At 45.5% G+C, this 15,115-nt stretch overlaps 2 protein-coding genes across 6 annotated transcripts in view; one reads left to right on the top strand and one right to left on the bottom strand.

Annotated features, from left to right (window-relative positions):
* UTP20 (UTP20 small subunit processome component) overlaps positions 1 to 7,174 on the top strand; it is a gene marked incomplete at its 5' end in the record, with an annotated part of 64,838 nt that extends 57,664 nt beyond the window's left edge. The window contains 7 exons of the mRNA XM_080637626.1: positions 1,066 to 1,198; positions 2,312 to 2,511; positions 2,746 to 2,817; positions 4,197 to 4,463; positions 5,177 to 5,303; positions 6,436 to 6,581; positions 6,891 to 7,174. Coding sequence (XP_080493752.1) covers positions 1,066 to 1,198; positions 2,312 to 2,511; positions 2,746 to 2,817; positions 4,197 to 4,463; positions 5,177 to 5,303; positions 6,436 to 6,581; positions 6,891 to 7,046 — 1,101 coding nt within the window. The 3' untranslated portion in view covers positions 7,047 to 7,174. The remainder of the gene's footprint in view (positions 1 to 1,065; positions 1,199 to 2,311; positions 2,512 to 2,745; positions 2,818 to 4,196; positions 4,464 to 5,176; positions 5,304 to 6,435; positions 6,582 to 6,890) is intronic.
* ARL1 (ARF like GTPase 1) lies at positions 1,515 to 14,866 on the bottom strand. Of its 5 annotated transcripts, none has more exons than XM_080637638.1 (6): positions 12,682 to 14,408; positions 11,500 to 11,637; positions 10,182 to 10,263; positions 9,190 to 9,301; positions 8,314 to 8,492; positions 1,515 to 1,640 (listed from the first exon to the last, which is right to left on the bottom strand). In XM_080637638.1, the coding sequence occupies exons 1-6, from the start codon at positions 12,722 to 12,724 to the stop codon at positions 1,628 to 1,630; spliced, it is 567 nt and encodes a 188-aa protein (XP_080493764.1). In that variant the 5' UTR covers positions 12,725 to 14,408; the 3' UTR covers positions 1,515 to 1,627. The 5 variants fall into 5 exon arrangements, with proteins under 5 accessions (XP_080493764.1, XP_080493766.1, XP_080493767.1 ...); XM_080637640.1 differs by lacking the exons at positions 1,515 to 1,640; positions 12,682 to 14,408 and adding exons at positions 7,750 to 8,125; positions 14,759 to 14,866; XM_080637641.1 differs by lacking the exons at positions 1,515 to 1,640; positions 12,682 to 14,408 and adding exons at positions 7,750 to 8,125; positions 14,449 to 14,752.
* Positions 14,867 to 15,115: the final 249 nt, after the last annotated feature.

The raw sequence follows: 15,115 nt of genomic DNA, 5'->3' as shown, positions 1-15,115 counted from the left end.
TTACTATGACTTGGTGGGTTGACAGCATGTAGCATCATGCGTGTTGAGGTAGTTTTCCCTGCTTCTGGTCTTTCCTGATGTGGCAGAAGAGGGACTTCTATTTGTTGTTTAAAGTGGAGTTATAAAAACCACCATCAGAAAGGGGCAAGGTGCATCTAAGGGATGGGTTAGAATCCATTTAGCTGGAAAACAGGCAGATGATCACAGTGACAGCATTTGATTTGTGTAAGTATGGAAGGTCAGGAGTGCCTTGCTTGTGACTGTGTGCTTTGTTCAGTGTTATCTACAGCTTTAACTTTCAAAGGAGTTCACTTCCTGTACTTCAGACCATGGTTTTGTTATATGGAAAATGTTTTTAGTGCACATGATTAACTGCATGTAACAAAGCTGCCTCAGGTTTGCTTGGCTTGTGGTAATCCCAAAGGGATCCCAGTGCTGCGCTTGGGGAGTGGCCTTGTATGTTACTAATGTGCAAGGGCAACACACTGAACAACAGAGAAGAACCCCGCGGTGTGTAAATTGACAAGGGATGAAAATAAAATAACTGCAGTGAGGAGAAATCCAGTGTAATCATCCCCTGTGCTGAGACATGTGGGTAAAGCACTGACCAGTTCTGTCAAGCCAGCAGGTGATTGCAGGCAGGGTGAGGGAGGACCTGAGGGCGATTTCATAAATCTCAGTGCACACAGTGTTGTCATAACAGTTTGGGGCTTCCCAGGTGACATGGGCAAATCTGTGCTCAGCTTGGCTCTAGTAATGAGAATCGAATGTATAGACGCAAATGATACACAAGGTACGTAATTGCTTGCATTTAGAAATGGAACAGTTTGTTACAGCAGCGTCTATATAAAAACCAAGAAGAATGATTCTCTTAACAGTCTCCTGCAGAGGTTCAATCTCCAGAAGAAATGCTTTACTGGAGCTGCTTCTCTTCTGTTTATTTTGGGAACTGGGTACAAGTCAGTCTTCTGTTTGCAGGGTTGATCTGAAATTTATCTAGTTGGGTAAGTAAGCACTGTCTTCTGGTTCTCATAAGCATCTTTCTCAACTTGCTGATTTTATTAGATAACTGAAGAGGAGGAGGAGAAAGCTGCAGATAGACTGCTATTCAGCTTTCTTGTGCTGGTAACAAAGCTAATCACAGAATGCAACTTGATTCACTTAACCAAGAACCGTGAAGTTCTGAGCAATATCTGGGGTAAGTATCAAGAATTATTCTGGCTGTGTTATAAAGAAGATTCTTTGATATGTGGTTTTTCACACCCTGATATAAAAAACCAGACTTCATCCTACAAGGGTTGTGTGCTGCACAGTGCTAATACACAGCAGTTACTGGGCAGTGAAAGAGAAGATCTTAATGGAGACGGTTACATGGTTGATGAAAACAAGACGCCCTCTGTCTCAGTTGCTGGCAAGTATTTTCTATTATCTCAAGAGCAAATAGCTGCACACTGCAGCATGTTTGACCATAATTACATCCTCTTGGATGAAAACATTCAGTTCTCCTGGGAAGATGAGATTTTCTTGATGAGATCATACATACCAGCCAGCAGGGGATGACACATGGTAGTAGTGCAGTGAATGCTATGTGTCTGCCAGGATGTTAAAGCCCGGAGGTTGTTTTGATTCAAGCAGTTCCCCTGTGGGTGAAACCACAGTGTCAGACTGGCTTATTGGCATTTTGTTGCCTTGTTTGTAATTGCTTCATTTGCTGCTATTACATGGCCTGGATCTGTCTGATTAATGTCTTCAAAGAGTTGAGCCTGCCAGGTGCCTTTAGTGAAACAGGAGATAACCCTTGTAAATCCTGGATTGCTTGGTGATGTGCAGCTTGGGCAGAGGCAAGACAAGAAGACGACTCCATCTTTTCTCTGGGGCACCCGTAGCCTCTGTCCAGGGGTTTGATCTGACCATCTGCAGCAGGGCCAGCTCACCCGAGTCTCACAGCAACCAGTCCCTGAGAGGGCCACAGTTGGTGCAGACACAGGACTTAGCAGCCAGGATCAGAACAAGTGTCTTTCTGTGCCATGCCCTTTCCCTGTCTTTGGATGTTTGGATGTGCTGTGCATGCATTCAAGAATGCCTGGTCACTGTGGGGACATTTGGTTACCTGTAGCTTTTAGCCACTCTGCTTTGGCTGGATAGAGTTTCTGTGAAGTCTTCTTTATATATGTGAGTATGTTCTGAACGGATGAGCACAGTTCACTTCCTTCCCCTTTTTACTGTAGTATGTGCTGTGGTAATTTTTGAGGGACCTGGTTATTTTTATGCTCTCACCAGAGATGTGCTGAAAGAGGTTTTCTTTCCCCAGGTCACGTTCAGTCTCACCTGTGGTATCCTCACAGCTGGGTCTGGCTGACAGCTACTGAGATCTTTGGCTTGTTGTTTGCATCTTACAAGCCAGAAGATCTTGTCAACAAGTGGAGGGAAAGAAAGGCAGGGAAGAAGAAAAAAACGTCAGCAGAGCTGTCTGCATCAACAGTCTTCTTGACTGCCGAATTGGACAAGAAGGTAATGATGCCTGTATTACTCCTTCCCTGCTGCCCATTCCCTGGCTGGGACATTAAAATAGTATTACAGTTTGGCATGCACATCTCTTTTGATTGCTTGCCTGCTGCCTTAATTTTGATCACAGAGGAGGCATCCCCTGGGAACTGCCTTTGGTGACTGCAGAACATAGCTTTGAGTTTCCGCTACTGGCTCCCTTTCATGGAGTAACTTCCTTCTCCTTTTTTCTGTCTCCAGATGAAGGAACTCGCATTTGCATTCTGCCATCAGCTGCAGTCCAAGTTCCTGGACCTGTCTCTGGGAGAGCAGGTAAGAGCAGGAGTGGGTTTGGGGCTGCAGGGGGGCACAGCACAGGCCCTGGCCCATGGGCGAGGGGCTCCAACATTCTAGTCAGGACAGCAGCACTGTGGCTGGTGGTGGCTAAGGACACATGCACAGTGCAGGGCCTGCTGCTCTGTGCTGAGGGCATCTGAGCAGGTCTGTGTTTCAGGGGTCCAGCAAAGTCCCTCCTGTGGTGTCAGCCTGCTGAGAGGGGAAGGGCTGAGGGGGTGGCAGGGACAGAAGGGGAGACACCATGCAGGGCCTCATCATTACTGGTGTCCCTTCTGTCAGGGAGAGTCTGCCTCTGCAGCCCAAACTGGAGCAGGCTGGGCAGCCACGTTCTGTAGCAGGGATCCAGGTCTCTGGTACTGGCTCCATGCAGCTGCTCTGGAGCCCTGTCTTTGCTGGGATCCTATAGTCCAGCTTTATACCATTGCTTGATGGTCTGTCTCCACTGTAAACCCGGTTAGAGATCTCCTTTGGAGAGCTGGGGGCTGCCAGACATGGAAAAGACAAAGATAAGCAGCCCTGCCTCAGGAAGTGCTGGAGCCCAAAAGGCACAGTAGCTCATGGGGAAAGACTCCCAAACTGTAGGAGGATATTGAGGTGCACCTTCCTGTTAAGAGCAGTATGCTCTGTCAAATATGGCAGTGGGGGAAGCTGTTACAGCCTCCTGGGTTGGCAGGTTTCTCTTTCAGATCTAGCCTTGGCTCTCGTGGTTTAAACCCAGCTAGTAACTCAGCACCACACAGCCGTTTGCTCACCCTCTCCCTGGGCAGGATGGGGGAGGAGAATCAGAAGAATGTAAACATTAAGATAAGTACAGTCTAATAACTGAAGTATAATACAAAACTACTACTACTACTACTAATGATGATGATGATGATGGAAATAACAAGGGGAGAAATATAAAACTAAAAGGAAAAAAAAAAACAAACCAAAAAATACAAGAGATGCACAATACAATTGCTCACCACCCACTGACCAATACCCAGCCTGACCCGAGCAGCGACTGGTCCCTCCCAGCCAACTCCCGCCAGTTGCTATACTGGGCATGACGTGCTGTGGTATGGAATACCCCTTTGGCTAGTTTGGGTCAGGTGTATTGTCTTCTCCCTGCCGGCTTCTTGTGCCCCTGCTCGCTGCTAGAGCATGAGAGACTCAGAGGTTCTTGGTCAGGGTAAGTGCTACTCAGCAACAACTAAAACATCAGTGCATTATCAGCATTGTTTTCAGACTAAAGCTGAAACACAGTACTGCACCAGCTACTAGGAAGAAAATTAACTCCATCCCAGCTAAAACCAGGACACCTGGTGCTGACAGTGTGGGAACCCACAGTGACTGACTACTCTGCTTTCACACTTCAGGTTATAAAGAATTTGCTTTTTGTGGCCAAAGTTCTTTACTGGCTAGCCCCTCCTTCAGAAGAAGGTAAAGAGGCTGAAGGAGACCTTGGCTGTGAAGTGGAAGAGCAGGAGGCCTCAGAAGATGAGAAAGACATTTCTGCTCAAGGGGAAGAAGAAAAAGAAGACAAAGAAGAGAAAGGCCAGCCAGCCACATTGCTGTGGTTAATGAAGAAGCTCTCTCTCATGGCAAAGCGAGAAGCAGCATATTCCCCTAAGGTCCCCTTAAAGGTAAGAACAGAGTTAGACCAACTGCTGTTGATGTGGCAGGCACTTCCACAGGAGAGTGTTGCCCTGGCTCTTTGCTCCCTGGGGACCAGCTGCAGAGGGTGCTGGGAGCTGGTGCTGAGGATTAATGGGTGCCAAAGAAACAACAGGTGTTTCAGTTCAGGATTCTACGGAAAGGCCTGTGTCAGTCTGCTGCTCCTTGCTGATGCTTCCAGCCTTCTGTGGGGAGGTGGAAGAGTGATAAACCCAAAGGCACCAGGCTGAAGGGGACAGAGTGCTGCCTTTGAGAGCCCAGGAGTGCTAGGTTTATGCAGGCAGGGAATGGCAGTGCAGAGTTACTTGCCTGGGAGAAGGGGAGGGTGCAGGAGAGCCGCAGAAAAAGCACTGTGGTTCCCTATGATGTAGTTAAGAGAGGTTGAACTTTCATGTCTTCAGCTGCCTCAGTACAACACAGCAAGAACAAGCCTGTTATTCAAAGTGTTAACAGCTGTCAGCCCAGTGGAGTCACAGCTCACATGTTTACAGATCCTATGGGATTGTGTCTCATCTAATGACTGTACTTGGCAGCAGTAAGACCTTGTAACAGCAGTAAGTTTCTGACTCAGGTGTCTGAGACAATGCCTTGTACATTGAGCAGTGACACATAGCTTTCTTCTAGCAGTTCAGTTGTTTCTTTCCAACCTTCCTTACTTCATGTCCCACACACTAATTTTCAGAGAAGCTGCATCTTTAAGTTCCTGGGAGCAATCTCAGTGGATCTGGGAAAAGACAGGATCAAGCCTTACCTTCCAACAATTCTGACCCCTCTGTACCGGGAGCTGAACAGCACCTATGCAGAGCAAGGTAAGTGATTTTCCTCACAAAGACTTGGTAAAGAGGAAAGCATGTCAAAGTTGTGCCTTGGCATGAACACCGCATCTCATTCCTTTTGTCTATTGAGGCACAGATACTGTCATCAGCGAACTTCACCTACTTGCAGACTAACCGGAATATCAGGAAGGGAGGGGTGTATGACAGCTGAAACAAAAATTTGTGTGTTGACAAAGCCTGGAAGGTTAGGCAGACTCCTGCATGCAAGTGGATACAGCTTGGGCATGTTACGTAGTAAAGAAAGTCTAGTACTCGAGGGTGGACTCATGGTGGCAAGACTAATGGTGCCCTTGCTGAGGAGAGAAACAGTGTGGCTCTAAAGGAAGCCAGAACAAGGCTGTTGCCAAATGTTGTTTTTTGAATTGCCATGTTAGATGTGCTGTGAGGCTTGGGGCTGAAGATCTATGCTGTGTGGTTAGAAACATGCTTCAGCTGCAATGTAAAACAGGGTGTGTTTTATGGCACCTTGGGTTACTGTAGTGCCAGGGACTGTACAAGTTGGAATTGCAGGTTGTTAGTGGTTGCTTGGTGTTTTCCCTAAGCTCCCCCTGTTGACACAGAGAAAATGACCTTCAGCTTGTGGCATATGCACAGTGACTGAAAGAGCGTGACCTCTGCAGGTAGGGAAAGAGAGCTGTGTGCCACGGGAATACAGCACATGGTGTATGCAGGCAGGTGTTAACACCCATCGAGCTGTGCACAGAACATCTCCCTTCTTCATGAATGAGCCCAGGTCACTCTCTCCTGCTGACTGACAAGGCTGGAACCACCTCTATTGCTAAGAAAGCCTATTCCAAGAGCCCTGGTGGCTGTATAAGCAAGCCACTTCTAATAACCTCTGGGATACCATTATCCTTCTGGAAAAAAAAATAAACCCAAACCCAGAAGCATTATTTTTTGTTTGCCTGTGTGAAGTGCTGCTTGTGGTCTTCAGGAAAGCTGCTGAAGAACCAGCAGATTTCACAACAGCCTTTGCTCTAATCTCTACAGTCTGTTGGGCAAGATGAATCAGTGCAGTCATCCTTTAATAAAGAAAGAGGAATCCTTATTGTTTGGCTTTTGTTCCTTGCTGAAAAGATTAAGCAAGCTAATTTTGTTTTATTAGATCCAACACTGAAGAACCTTTCCCAAGAAATCATAGAACTGCTCAAGAAGTTGGTTGGACTGGAGGCTTTTTCACTTGCCTTTTCTTCTGTGCAAAAACAGGCCAATCAGAAAAGAGCCATGAGGAAAAAGCAGAGGGCTTTGCAGGTAAGATTGCACTTTATTGTCTTCTGGGTAAAAGCACTAGGGTTTCTCTGAAGGCTTGAGAGCTGGCCAGGAAGATGGGTTTGAGAACCTCCTGGGCAGGTTCTGGCTGATGGCAGTGCTGTGCTTTCCCACTTACCTGAAGAGCAGTGATGAACTTGGGCAGAGCTGCCAGAACAGCCACAGAATTAGCAGAGGCTAAGAAAACCCATGTACTGTCTTGGCAGTGGCTAGTTTCTTAGGAAGTACCTGATGGCTACAGGGACAGTTGTTTGTTTAGTTACAAGTAACAACTGTGTTGCTTTTCACTAGACTGTAGCAAACCCCGACATTGCTGCACGGAGGAAGCTGAAGAGACATAAGAATAAAGCAGAAACCCGGAAGAGAAAAATAGAATCCCTCCGCCCTACTTACAAGGCCAAGAGAGCTCGAAGTCATGCACTGAAAGATTTAGCAATGGTGGAATGAAGAGGCTTTGCCTTCCTGGAGGATTAATTTATAAAGTGATTTCAAGCTAAAGAACTGATTACTGTTAAAAAAAAGTATTTCCATATCTTAATTGTATTTATTAGTATTTTTCCATGTCCTCTTTTCATCTAGGATCTGAAGTAAAAGCTTTTCATTTTTTTCAAGCCTGTATATTTACCAGAGCATGTACAGTTGAATGGACAAACTGCCATTATCTTTTATATTAAATTTTACTTCCTTTTTAAGGGAGGGGTTGATGTGAGTGATGACTGTTCATGCCTGTGAACATCCACACTCCTGAGGAGAAAGCAGATGCCTCTTGATACTGATTTGTCCTTGCTTCTGCAGCTGTACTGAGCAACTTCACTGTCATTTCTGGCTAAGCTTAGAGTACAGGAATAACAGTTCCTGAGGCTGGAAGTTAAACTTAAATTATGGCCCTGGCACATCAGGGCGGTGTGTGGTGACTGAAGACATTTTATTGTCTCTTCAGAAAACCAATGGTACACTAACAGCTGGAGGTACACTCATCTCTGCCACTGCTATCACTGTCGCAGCATATCTGCATGAAGGATGATGAAGTACAACATCAGCTTAAGGAAGTCTTTTTAAGTGTTCAGCTATGTGGCTGTTTGAACTGGCAGCAGTTGGACCTGTTCCTGTAAGCGAGCAGCCTTGAGCAAGCAACACACCTCCAAGTATATCTGACAGTTCCAGATTTTATTAGTGTTTTAATTACACAAATACAGTAGCCACTCAAAACCACCAACGGAGGGGAGAAGGGGTGCCAAAAAACACTTCCCAGCCAGTAAGAGTTTCATACAAATTAACATAAGTACACCCTTTAAACAGAAAGAAAGAAATGGGAGCATCATAATGTACACAGACATGCACTTGGTTCAGTTTTACAATTAAAAACAGGCATTCACATTACAGGAGTCAAACTCAAATCTGTCCTATTTACAAGTATTTGTGGCCTGAAAATACTCAACTACAGAAAAAGGGATGATGGATATAGCTGAAACTGCTCTGCAATGGTCACTGTGAATCACTGCCTGCTCTTCAAGGCCTCCACCAACCTACAGAAAAGGGTTAAGGCAGTTTACTGAAAAGTCATTTCAATTATGTTGAAATACTTTTACGAGAAAGCTTCTCTTTCTTCTCCTGTGGACCCCTGTCTTAAGTCAGACAGGCTTTCCACAGATCCAAGTCTTAATAAATACAGTAAAAGACTTCTATAATGAAGCCTAGTTAGGCTGTTACTCACCATTCCATTGCTTCATCAAGCCCTGTGCCTTTGGTTGCAGAGGTTTTGAATATCTGCCATTTTCGGTCCTTCAGAGCCGGTAAGCCAAGCGCGTTTGCCATTTCTGTGGGAGTCATGGCCTGCTCCATGTCCTGCTTATTTGCAAACACCACCAAAATGGCTTTCTTCAACTCTTCTTCCTAAAAAAAGGGGAATCATGCAAGAGACTGGTGTTGCAGAGGCTTTTATTCAGTTCCATATTTCACCCCATAGAATGAAAAGACACTTCAGCAGCTCTCATAATGATTTTCAGTTGGCTGATTTTTGTCCTTCAGAAAATTCTTCAGTGGAAGAACAGTATTTCCTTTCAATTGCAGCATGATGCCACGTGGGATCAATTTCAAAATACGGCTGGTTATGCCTTATACTTTATGAAACAAGCTGGTAGTTGGATTTAACAAGACATATGGAAGAACTTTAAGGAATTGGAAGGGGGATACATAAAGTAATAATGTTTTGCTCAACTCATCTTCTTAACCTTATTAGCTGTTCTACACATGTTCTTCAGCTTCAAAACACAGTAGGATACTAATATACTGTTAATCCTTCAGGGCCTGAATTTTGCCACCACTGTGCTACTGAGCAGCTGTCCCTGTGGACAAATACATTCTTGGATGACCAAAAGGCTACATGGAACTAACAACTCCCCAGGCACTGCTGTGAAATGGCTGCAGCATGTTTAGTGCTTTTCAGTCATAAGTGTGGCATGGGCCTATGCTGAGGGCTGAAGTTTCACAAGTGAAGGTCAATTTCACCAGATTCACTATATGAAATTTCACATTTGCTCCAAACAGGGCTTTAGTTTCTCAATTTCTGTTTCAATGCTTGTTTCCTTACCTCTAACATAGCAACGAGCTCCGATTTTGAAGTGCCAATTCTGTCTCGATCGCAGCTGTCCACAACATAGATGACCGCATCTGTATTTGAATAGTAACACCGCCAATATGGCCTGCAGAAAGATTAAGTCCCAGTCATATAATTTGCACTTTTAGCAGCGCTTTTTAGCCAGATAATGAAAACCAGATTACCCAGAGGAAGCAAAAACTGTCTCTGGGTGAAAGGAAGCACATAGTAGGTATCTTCAAGAGACAGAACACATACTCTTGGGGCAGGGGAGGAAGGAGATGTTAAAAAAAAAGCAGCTTAAAAACAAGGAAAGAAGTGCTGGTGACAGACTTATTTGAGAATCAGCCTGCAGGGCATCAGGTCCATAACTAAGGGACAGGAAAGCAAAGAACACTGAAACACAGAGAAATCTGAAATGACTAATACACACAGGCACGTAATGAACAAGAAACAAACCCACCTTTTTCAGAATTATCTTACTGAAACTAAAAAGGGAAGGAACGCTAACTGTGCTGCACCTCACTACCAAGTGCTCAGGAAGCATTCATGAAAAGGTCATAGCAGGGTACCGAAGAGCTCACTACAGTTATGCAGACAACAACTCATTGCAAAACTTGTAAAGCTCGCTAAAAATGTTGTTTATACCTAAATTCAACCTCTTTGCTTTGCATTAAGAACATTTAAATATCTCTTGGGGTTTACATCACTCACTTCCCTCTTCAAATGCTACACAACTGCCTACAACACAAACTCGTTTTTCAAAGCAGAACTGTAGATAAGTGAAAACATTCACATGTTCCTTTCCAACCTGTAGTCCAAACCAGGTTTCACTGAGTGAATTCCATCAGGTGAAAGCGCTCTCCTGACAATGGGCTGTTTTTAAAAAGAACCAATTTTAAGAAGTGCCAGCTGAGAGAATTCCAAGAACTTTGCACTTCTGAGAGCCATTTAATTGCATCTTTTGATTTCAAGAGATCTTTTACCTTATGCTTGTCTGTCCTCCCAAGTCCCAGACTTGAAACTTCAGATTCTTGTATGTCACTGTCTCAACATTGAAGCCAATGGCTGAAACAAAGTTAAACAGGTTCACAGTTGGTGGTTTCTCTTTATTTCTGAAGAACATTACAGCACTTAGTTTACAATTTTCAGGCCTGAAAATTCTCAATAGCTCCATAATGAAGTTCATACCCTTTGCAAAGTTACCTCAACAAACATCTATGGCTCAAATAATGCAGCCATTTTTTCCTTTGAACAATAAAAACACATTGCAAACATTTTGTAAAGATTTCTAACAAATGTTAAGGTAGTTAAAAAATGAACATAAGTGTGCCTGAAATCCGCAAAAGAAACAGTGCAAGTGTTAAAGGAGTGGCCTGTTTTGATAACCAAGTACACAACCAACAGCAATAAACCACTAACAAATGTGTCCTTCTTGTCAACACCTCATAAGACCACAGCAGAACTAACTTCTCAGCAAAATACTTGACACTGTGGTACCTGGAAGATGGCAGTAATGTTACAGCACATCACATACATGATCCTTCTTCCTGCCAGCCCAGAGAAACCCAACATAGGGAAGTGAATGATGGATACAGACTACCTAAAACTTACGGAGGCTGAAATAAGCAAAACCCTAGGGCAAAAGTATTATGACACATTAAACTGCTGGCTTCTAAAAGGTAAAAAGACCTGACTAAAGTAAGTTTATCATGGCCATTCAGAAGGAACCCAAGAGATATGACAGGAACTCAAAATCCAAGCATCTCTTGCCTTTCAAATTACAGAGTGATCCCACCAAAGCACTTCGGCACACACACCTGGGTGTTTGTTACAGGTGGGTACAGCTGCATGAATGCTGAGGCAATTGAGGAAATCGGCTAGTCTTTTAAGTAAGCACCATCTGCATTTTGTTACACTTTAGACCCTTGTCAAAAAATCAAGAAACTAAACAGGTACAATTCACTGACACCATCCTATGCACAATAATGATCTCTAGAATTCTCATTAGAGCTCTATTTGGAGACAAAAGACTTACACAGTCAACAGTTAGCATTTACTGAACATTTACCTTAACAACCTTAAGGTCAAGTATGTTCTGTTTTCAGGAGGGCAGCATAAAATACTCCTTTATGCAGCACTTCTATAAGCACACTGTAATACTGTTGTGCAAAAGTTCTTAAATACACCAGTGCAAGGCTCCCATGGCACAAGATCCTTTTATTTCTGAAGGAAGCATGAAGCAAGTTCAGCTGACAAAGCTTATGTGTTAGAGCTACAGGCAAACTGGCTGTTTTCACCTACTTGGAATGGTGGTAACAACTTCTCCAACTTGTAACCTGTACAGAATGGTTGTTTTTCCTGCTCCATCCAGTCCTAGGATGAGAATCCTCATCTCTCGAGTTCCAAACAGACTGGAAAAGATGGTGGAGAAAAAGCCCCCTACATAAAACAGGACAGAAGGATGTTTCAGTGTCAGCTTGGGATATGGAGGCTATGGAAAGGCAGACAGATCCACCTCATTTTTTACTGAGATACAGTATGTGTCTTTGTTCCAGTGATAATAGACAAGTTCAGGCTGTTGCCCAGATACCCATGTGCTGAATCACATTACATTTTCCTGGCTTTATACTGTTATTTTATGGTAGCTCAATCCAGCAAAATCACATTGCAGAAGCATCAAGCTTCCTCATTGTGGTTACGTCTTTGTTTTTCCTCTTCTCTCATTTGCCAAAATCTGAGCCGACTTCTTTTTTGTTTGTATTGGACTCTACCTGTTCAATGCAACAGGCTATACGACAACATGCTGAAGTCTGAAAGAATTCTTTCTGATGTTTATGGACTCCCATAGGAACATCCACTTATTTCTTCTTAAAATTAAGTATAAAACAGTAGGTACACGTTAAATCACAGTCCACTACCAAATACAAAACCCATTCCATTTTATTTTATTTTTTTCCCAAAACTGGCTTGCCCCAAACTCATTTATTCTTTAAATTCCTGTAAGACTATTTGTGGCTAGACTAATACTGGATTTGTACCTATCAGATGTAGAATGTGCTAAGCCAGTAACAATAACATTTTTACCAATTATTTTTGTAACAAATATATCTGATGCTAAGTAATAATGTTGTAAATCCAGCTAAACCCTGTAAAAGGTAGTGAAACACCAAACAAACTAGAATCACATTTGACAATGTGAAGGGATGCATTCAGAGGAACTCTGGCATGCCTGAGAGGTGGGCCTGCTCATGAAGTTCAACAAGGCCAAGTGCAAGGTCCTGCACATGGGTTGGGGTAATCCCAAGCACAAATACAGGCTGGGCAGACTGGATTGGGAGCAGCCCTGAAAAGGGGGACATGGGGGTGTTGGTGGATGAGAAGCTCAACATGAGCTAACAGCACGTGTTGCACACAGAAAGCCAATCGAGTCCTGGGCTGCATCAAAAGGAGCGTGACTAGCAGGTTGAGGGACATGATTCTCACCCCTGTACTCTCCTCTCATGAGACACCCCCTGCAATGCTGCATTCAGCTCTGGGGCCTCCAACACAAGAGGGAACTGGACCTGCTCAAGTGAGTCCAGAGGAGGCCATGAAGATGCTCTGAGGGCTGCAGTACCTCTCCTATGGAGACAGGATGAGAGAGTTGGGGTTGTTCAGCCTAGAGAAGAAAAGGCTTCGGGGAGACCCTAGAGCAGCTTCCAGTACCTAAAGGGGACCTACAAGAAATATGGAGAGGCATTTTTTTTATAGGGGCATGCAGGGACAGGACAAGGAGGAATGGTTTTAAACTGAAAGAAGGTAGATTCGGATTAGATATAAGGAAGAAGGTCTTTATAAGACCTCACTTGGAGTATTGTGTGCAGTTCTGGTGTCCTCAACATAAAAAGGACATGGAACTGTTGGAACAAGTCCAGAGGAGGGCCACCAGGATGATCAGGGGACTGGAGCACCTCCCGTATGAGGACAGGCTGGGAAAGCTGGGGCTCTTCAGCCTGGAGAAGAGAAGGCTGCGTGGAGACCTCATAGCAGCCTTCCAGTATCTGAAGGGGGCCTACAAGGATGCTGGGGAGGGACTCTTCATCAGGGACTGTAGTGACAGGACAAGGGGTAGCAAGTTAAAACTTAAACAGGGGAAGTTTAGATTGGATCTAAGGAAGAAATTCTTTACTGAGAGGGTGGTGAGGCACTGGAATGGGTTGCCCAGGGTGGTTGTGAATGCTCCATCCCTGGCGGTGTTCAAGGCCAGGTTGGATGAGGCCTTGGGTGGCATGGTTTAATGGGAGGTGTCCCTGCCCATGGCAGGGGGGTTGGAACTAGATGATCTCAAGGTCCTTTCCAACCCTAACTATTCTATGATTCTATTGTAGAGTTGGTGAGGCACTGGCACAGGTTGCCTAGAGACGCTGTGGCTGCCCCATCCCTGGCAGTGCTCAAGGCCAGGTTGGATGGGGCTTTGAGCAATCTGCTCTAGTGGAACATGTCCCTGCCTGTGACAGGGGGCTTGGAACTAGACGATCTTTAAGGTCCACTTCCAAGCCAAACTGTTCTATGATAAATATGTCAGAGAAGAGCCAAATTAGAGAAGATTTGCAACCAAAATCTTATTGAAAGAGTTTCTGATAAAAACTACTCCCTGTGTTTGCCTTTCTAGGCATCTGTGATGCCTTTCGAGGGAAAGGAGAGACCAATGAGCTACATGTTTATGCATAAGGAATTAAAACTGATAACAGGTTGCTTTACTTCTTCTAAGCCCACCCCATCACAGAAGCCATGTACACTACACACCCAGAAAACAAAGAGAAGGCACAAGGGACCATCTGTCAGCGTTTTGCATAGTGATGCTCAAGGCGCTGTTTACTGTGAGACAGGCAAATAACCTTAGAACTGAGATATAAAAAGTATTTCAATGTTAATATTTCCAGTAGAAGGCTACTATGTGATCCATGGACACCAAAGAGATGCGAATTCTTTCCTCTCAGTCAGTAACTTTACTGACTGCCAGACACTTCTCATTCCTTCTTACGTCATGTCTGGTTTTCCCACACTAAGACACTGCTCAAATTCCACGTGCAATAGGACAAATTTATTCTAATCACTTAACCTCTTGATTCAGGGCCTCTTGCTGTCCTATTTACTATTCTAAAAAACCTCTTTCCATAATTAATTTCTTATTAGCAAGCCATTACACAGGCGAATCACAGTTTAATTTAGCCAAGTCTCAGGCGTACAGAGGCATTACAACAAACGTACGCTCCAGAAGCAGCGGTGCAGACGGGCCACACCGGCACTAGTTACCCGGCCGCCGGCAGGCACAGCTCCGTATTAGGAGCTCTGGCTGAACGCAGGCGGGCACCAACCGCTCCCGCCGCCGCCGCCGGGCAGTGACCGCCTCCCCGCGTCCCGCCTCGCTCAATACCATCCAGTCAGCTGCGACGGCGGCGCTCCTGCCGACCCCACGGGCCCCTTTTCCCCTCACATCTCCACAGGCCGCAGGGGGCGCGGCGGGATCCCGGGAGCCTCCCCCCGGCCCTGCCGCGGTGCCGCCGCCCTCCCTCCTCACCCATGTCGAGCCAGTAGGCCGCGCCGCGGCTCCCGCCCCGCTCCTGTCCGGTGCGCTGGTCCTGCCGCTGCCGAGCAGCCGCTGCTCGCAGCCTCCACGTCGCACGGGGCGGCGAGTAAACGAGGCGCGGCCTCCTCGCTCGCCGTTTCGACACAGAGACGGGAAGAGCCCGCCCGCCCCGGATGAGGAAGGGAAGGGCCGGGCGCAGGACTCCCCGTGCTCCCCCTGTGCGGGTACACGAGCAGGGAAATAGAAGCAGAGAAAACAGTTTATAAATAAAGAACCGGTGCGGGGGTGAAACGTGGCGAATCTGCGGAGCCAGCGGAAGCGGGGTGCTGGTTGAGGGGCGGGGCCCGG

Source organism: Psittacula echo (assembly GCF_963264785.1).
Source record: "Psittacula echo genome assembly, chromosome: 1".
NCBI lineage: Eukaryota > Metazoa > Chordata > Aves > Psittaciformes > Psittacidae > Psittacula > Psittacula echo.
Note: the sequence above shows the minus strand (reverse complement) of the source record. Positions and strands in the feature narration are given on the sequence as shown.

What these genes read in the sequence shown, in the direction of transcription:
- ARL1 (XM_080637637.1), bottom strand. Translation starts at nt 12,724, where the DNA reads ATGCAGCATTGCAGGGGGTGTCTCATGAGAGGAGAGTACAGGG. An exon ending in AGCTCGTTGCTATGTTAGAG is followed by an intron (nt 8,493 to 9,189) that starts GTAAGGAAACAA and finishes CCCTTTTTTTAG; the next exon opens with GAAGAAGAGTTGAAGAAAGC. An exon ending in CTTGATGAAGCAATGGAATG is followed by an intron (nt 8,126 to 8,313) that starts GTGAGTAACAGC and finishes CCTTTTCTGTAG; the next exon opens with GTTGGTGGAGGCCTTGAAGA.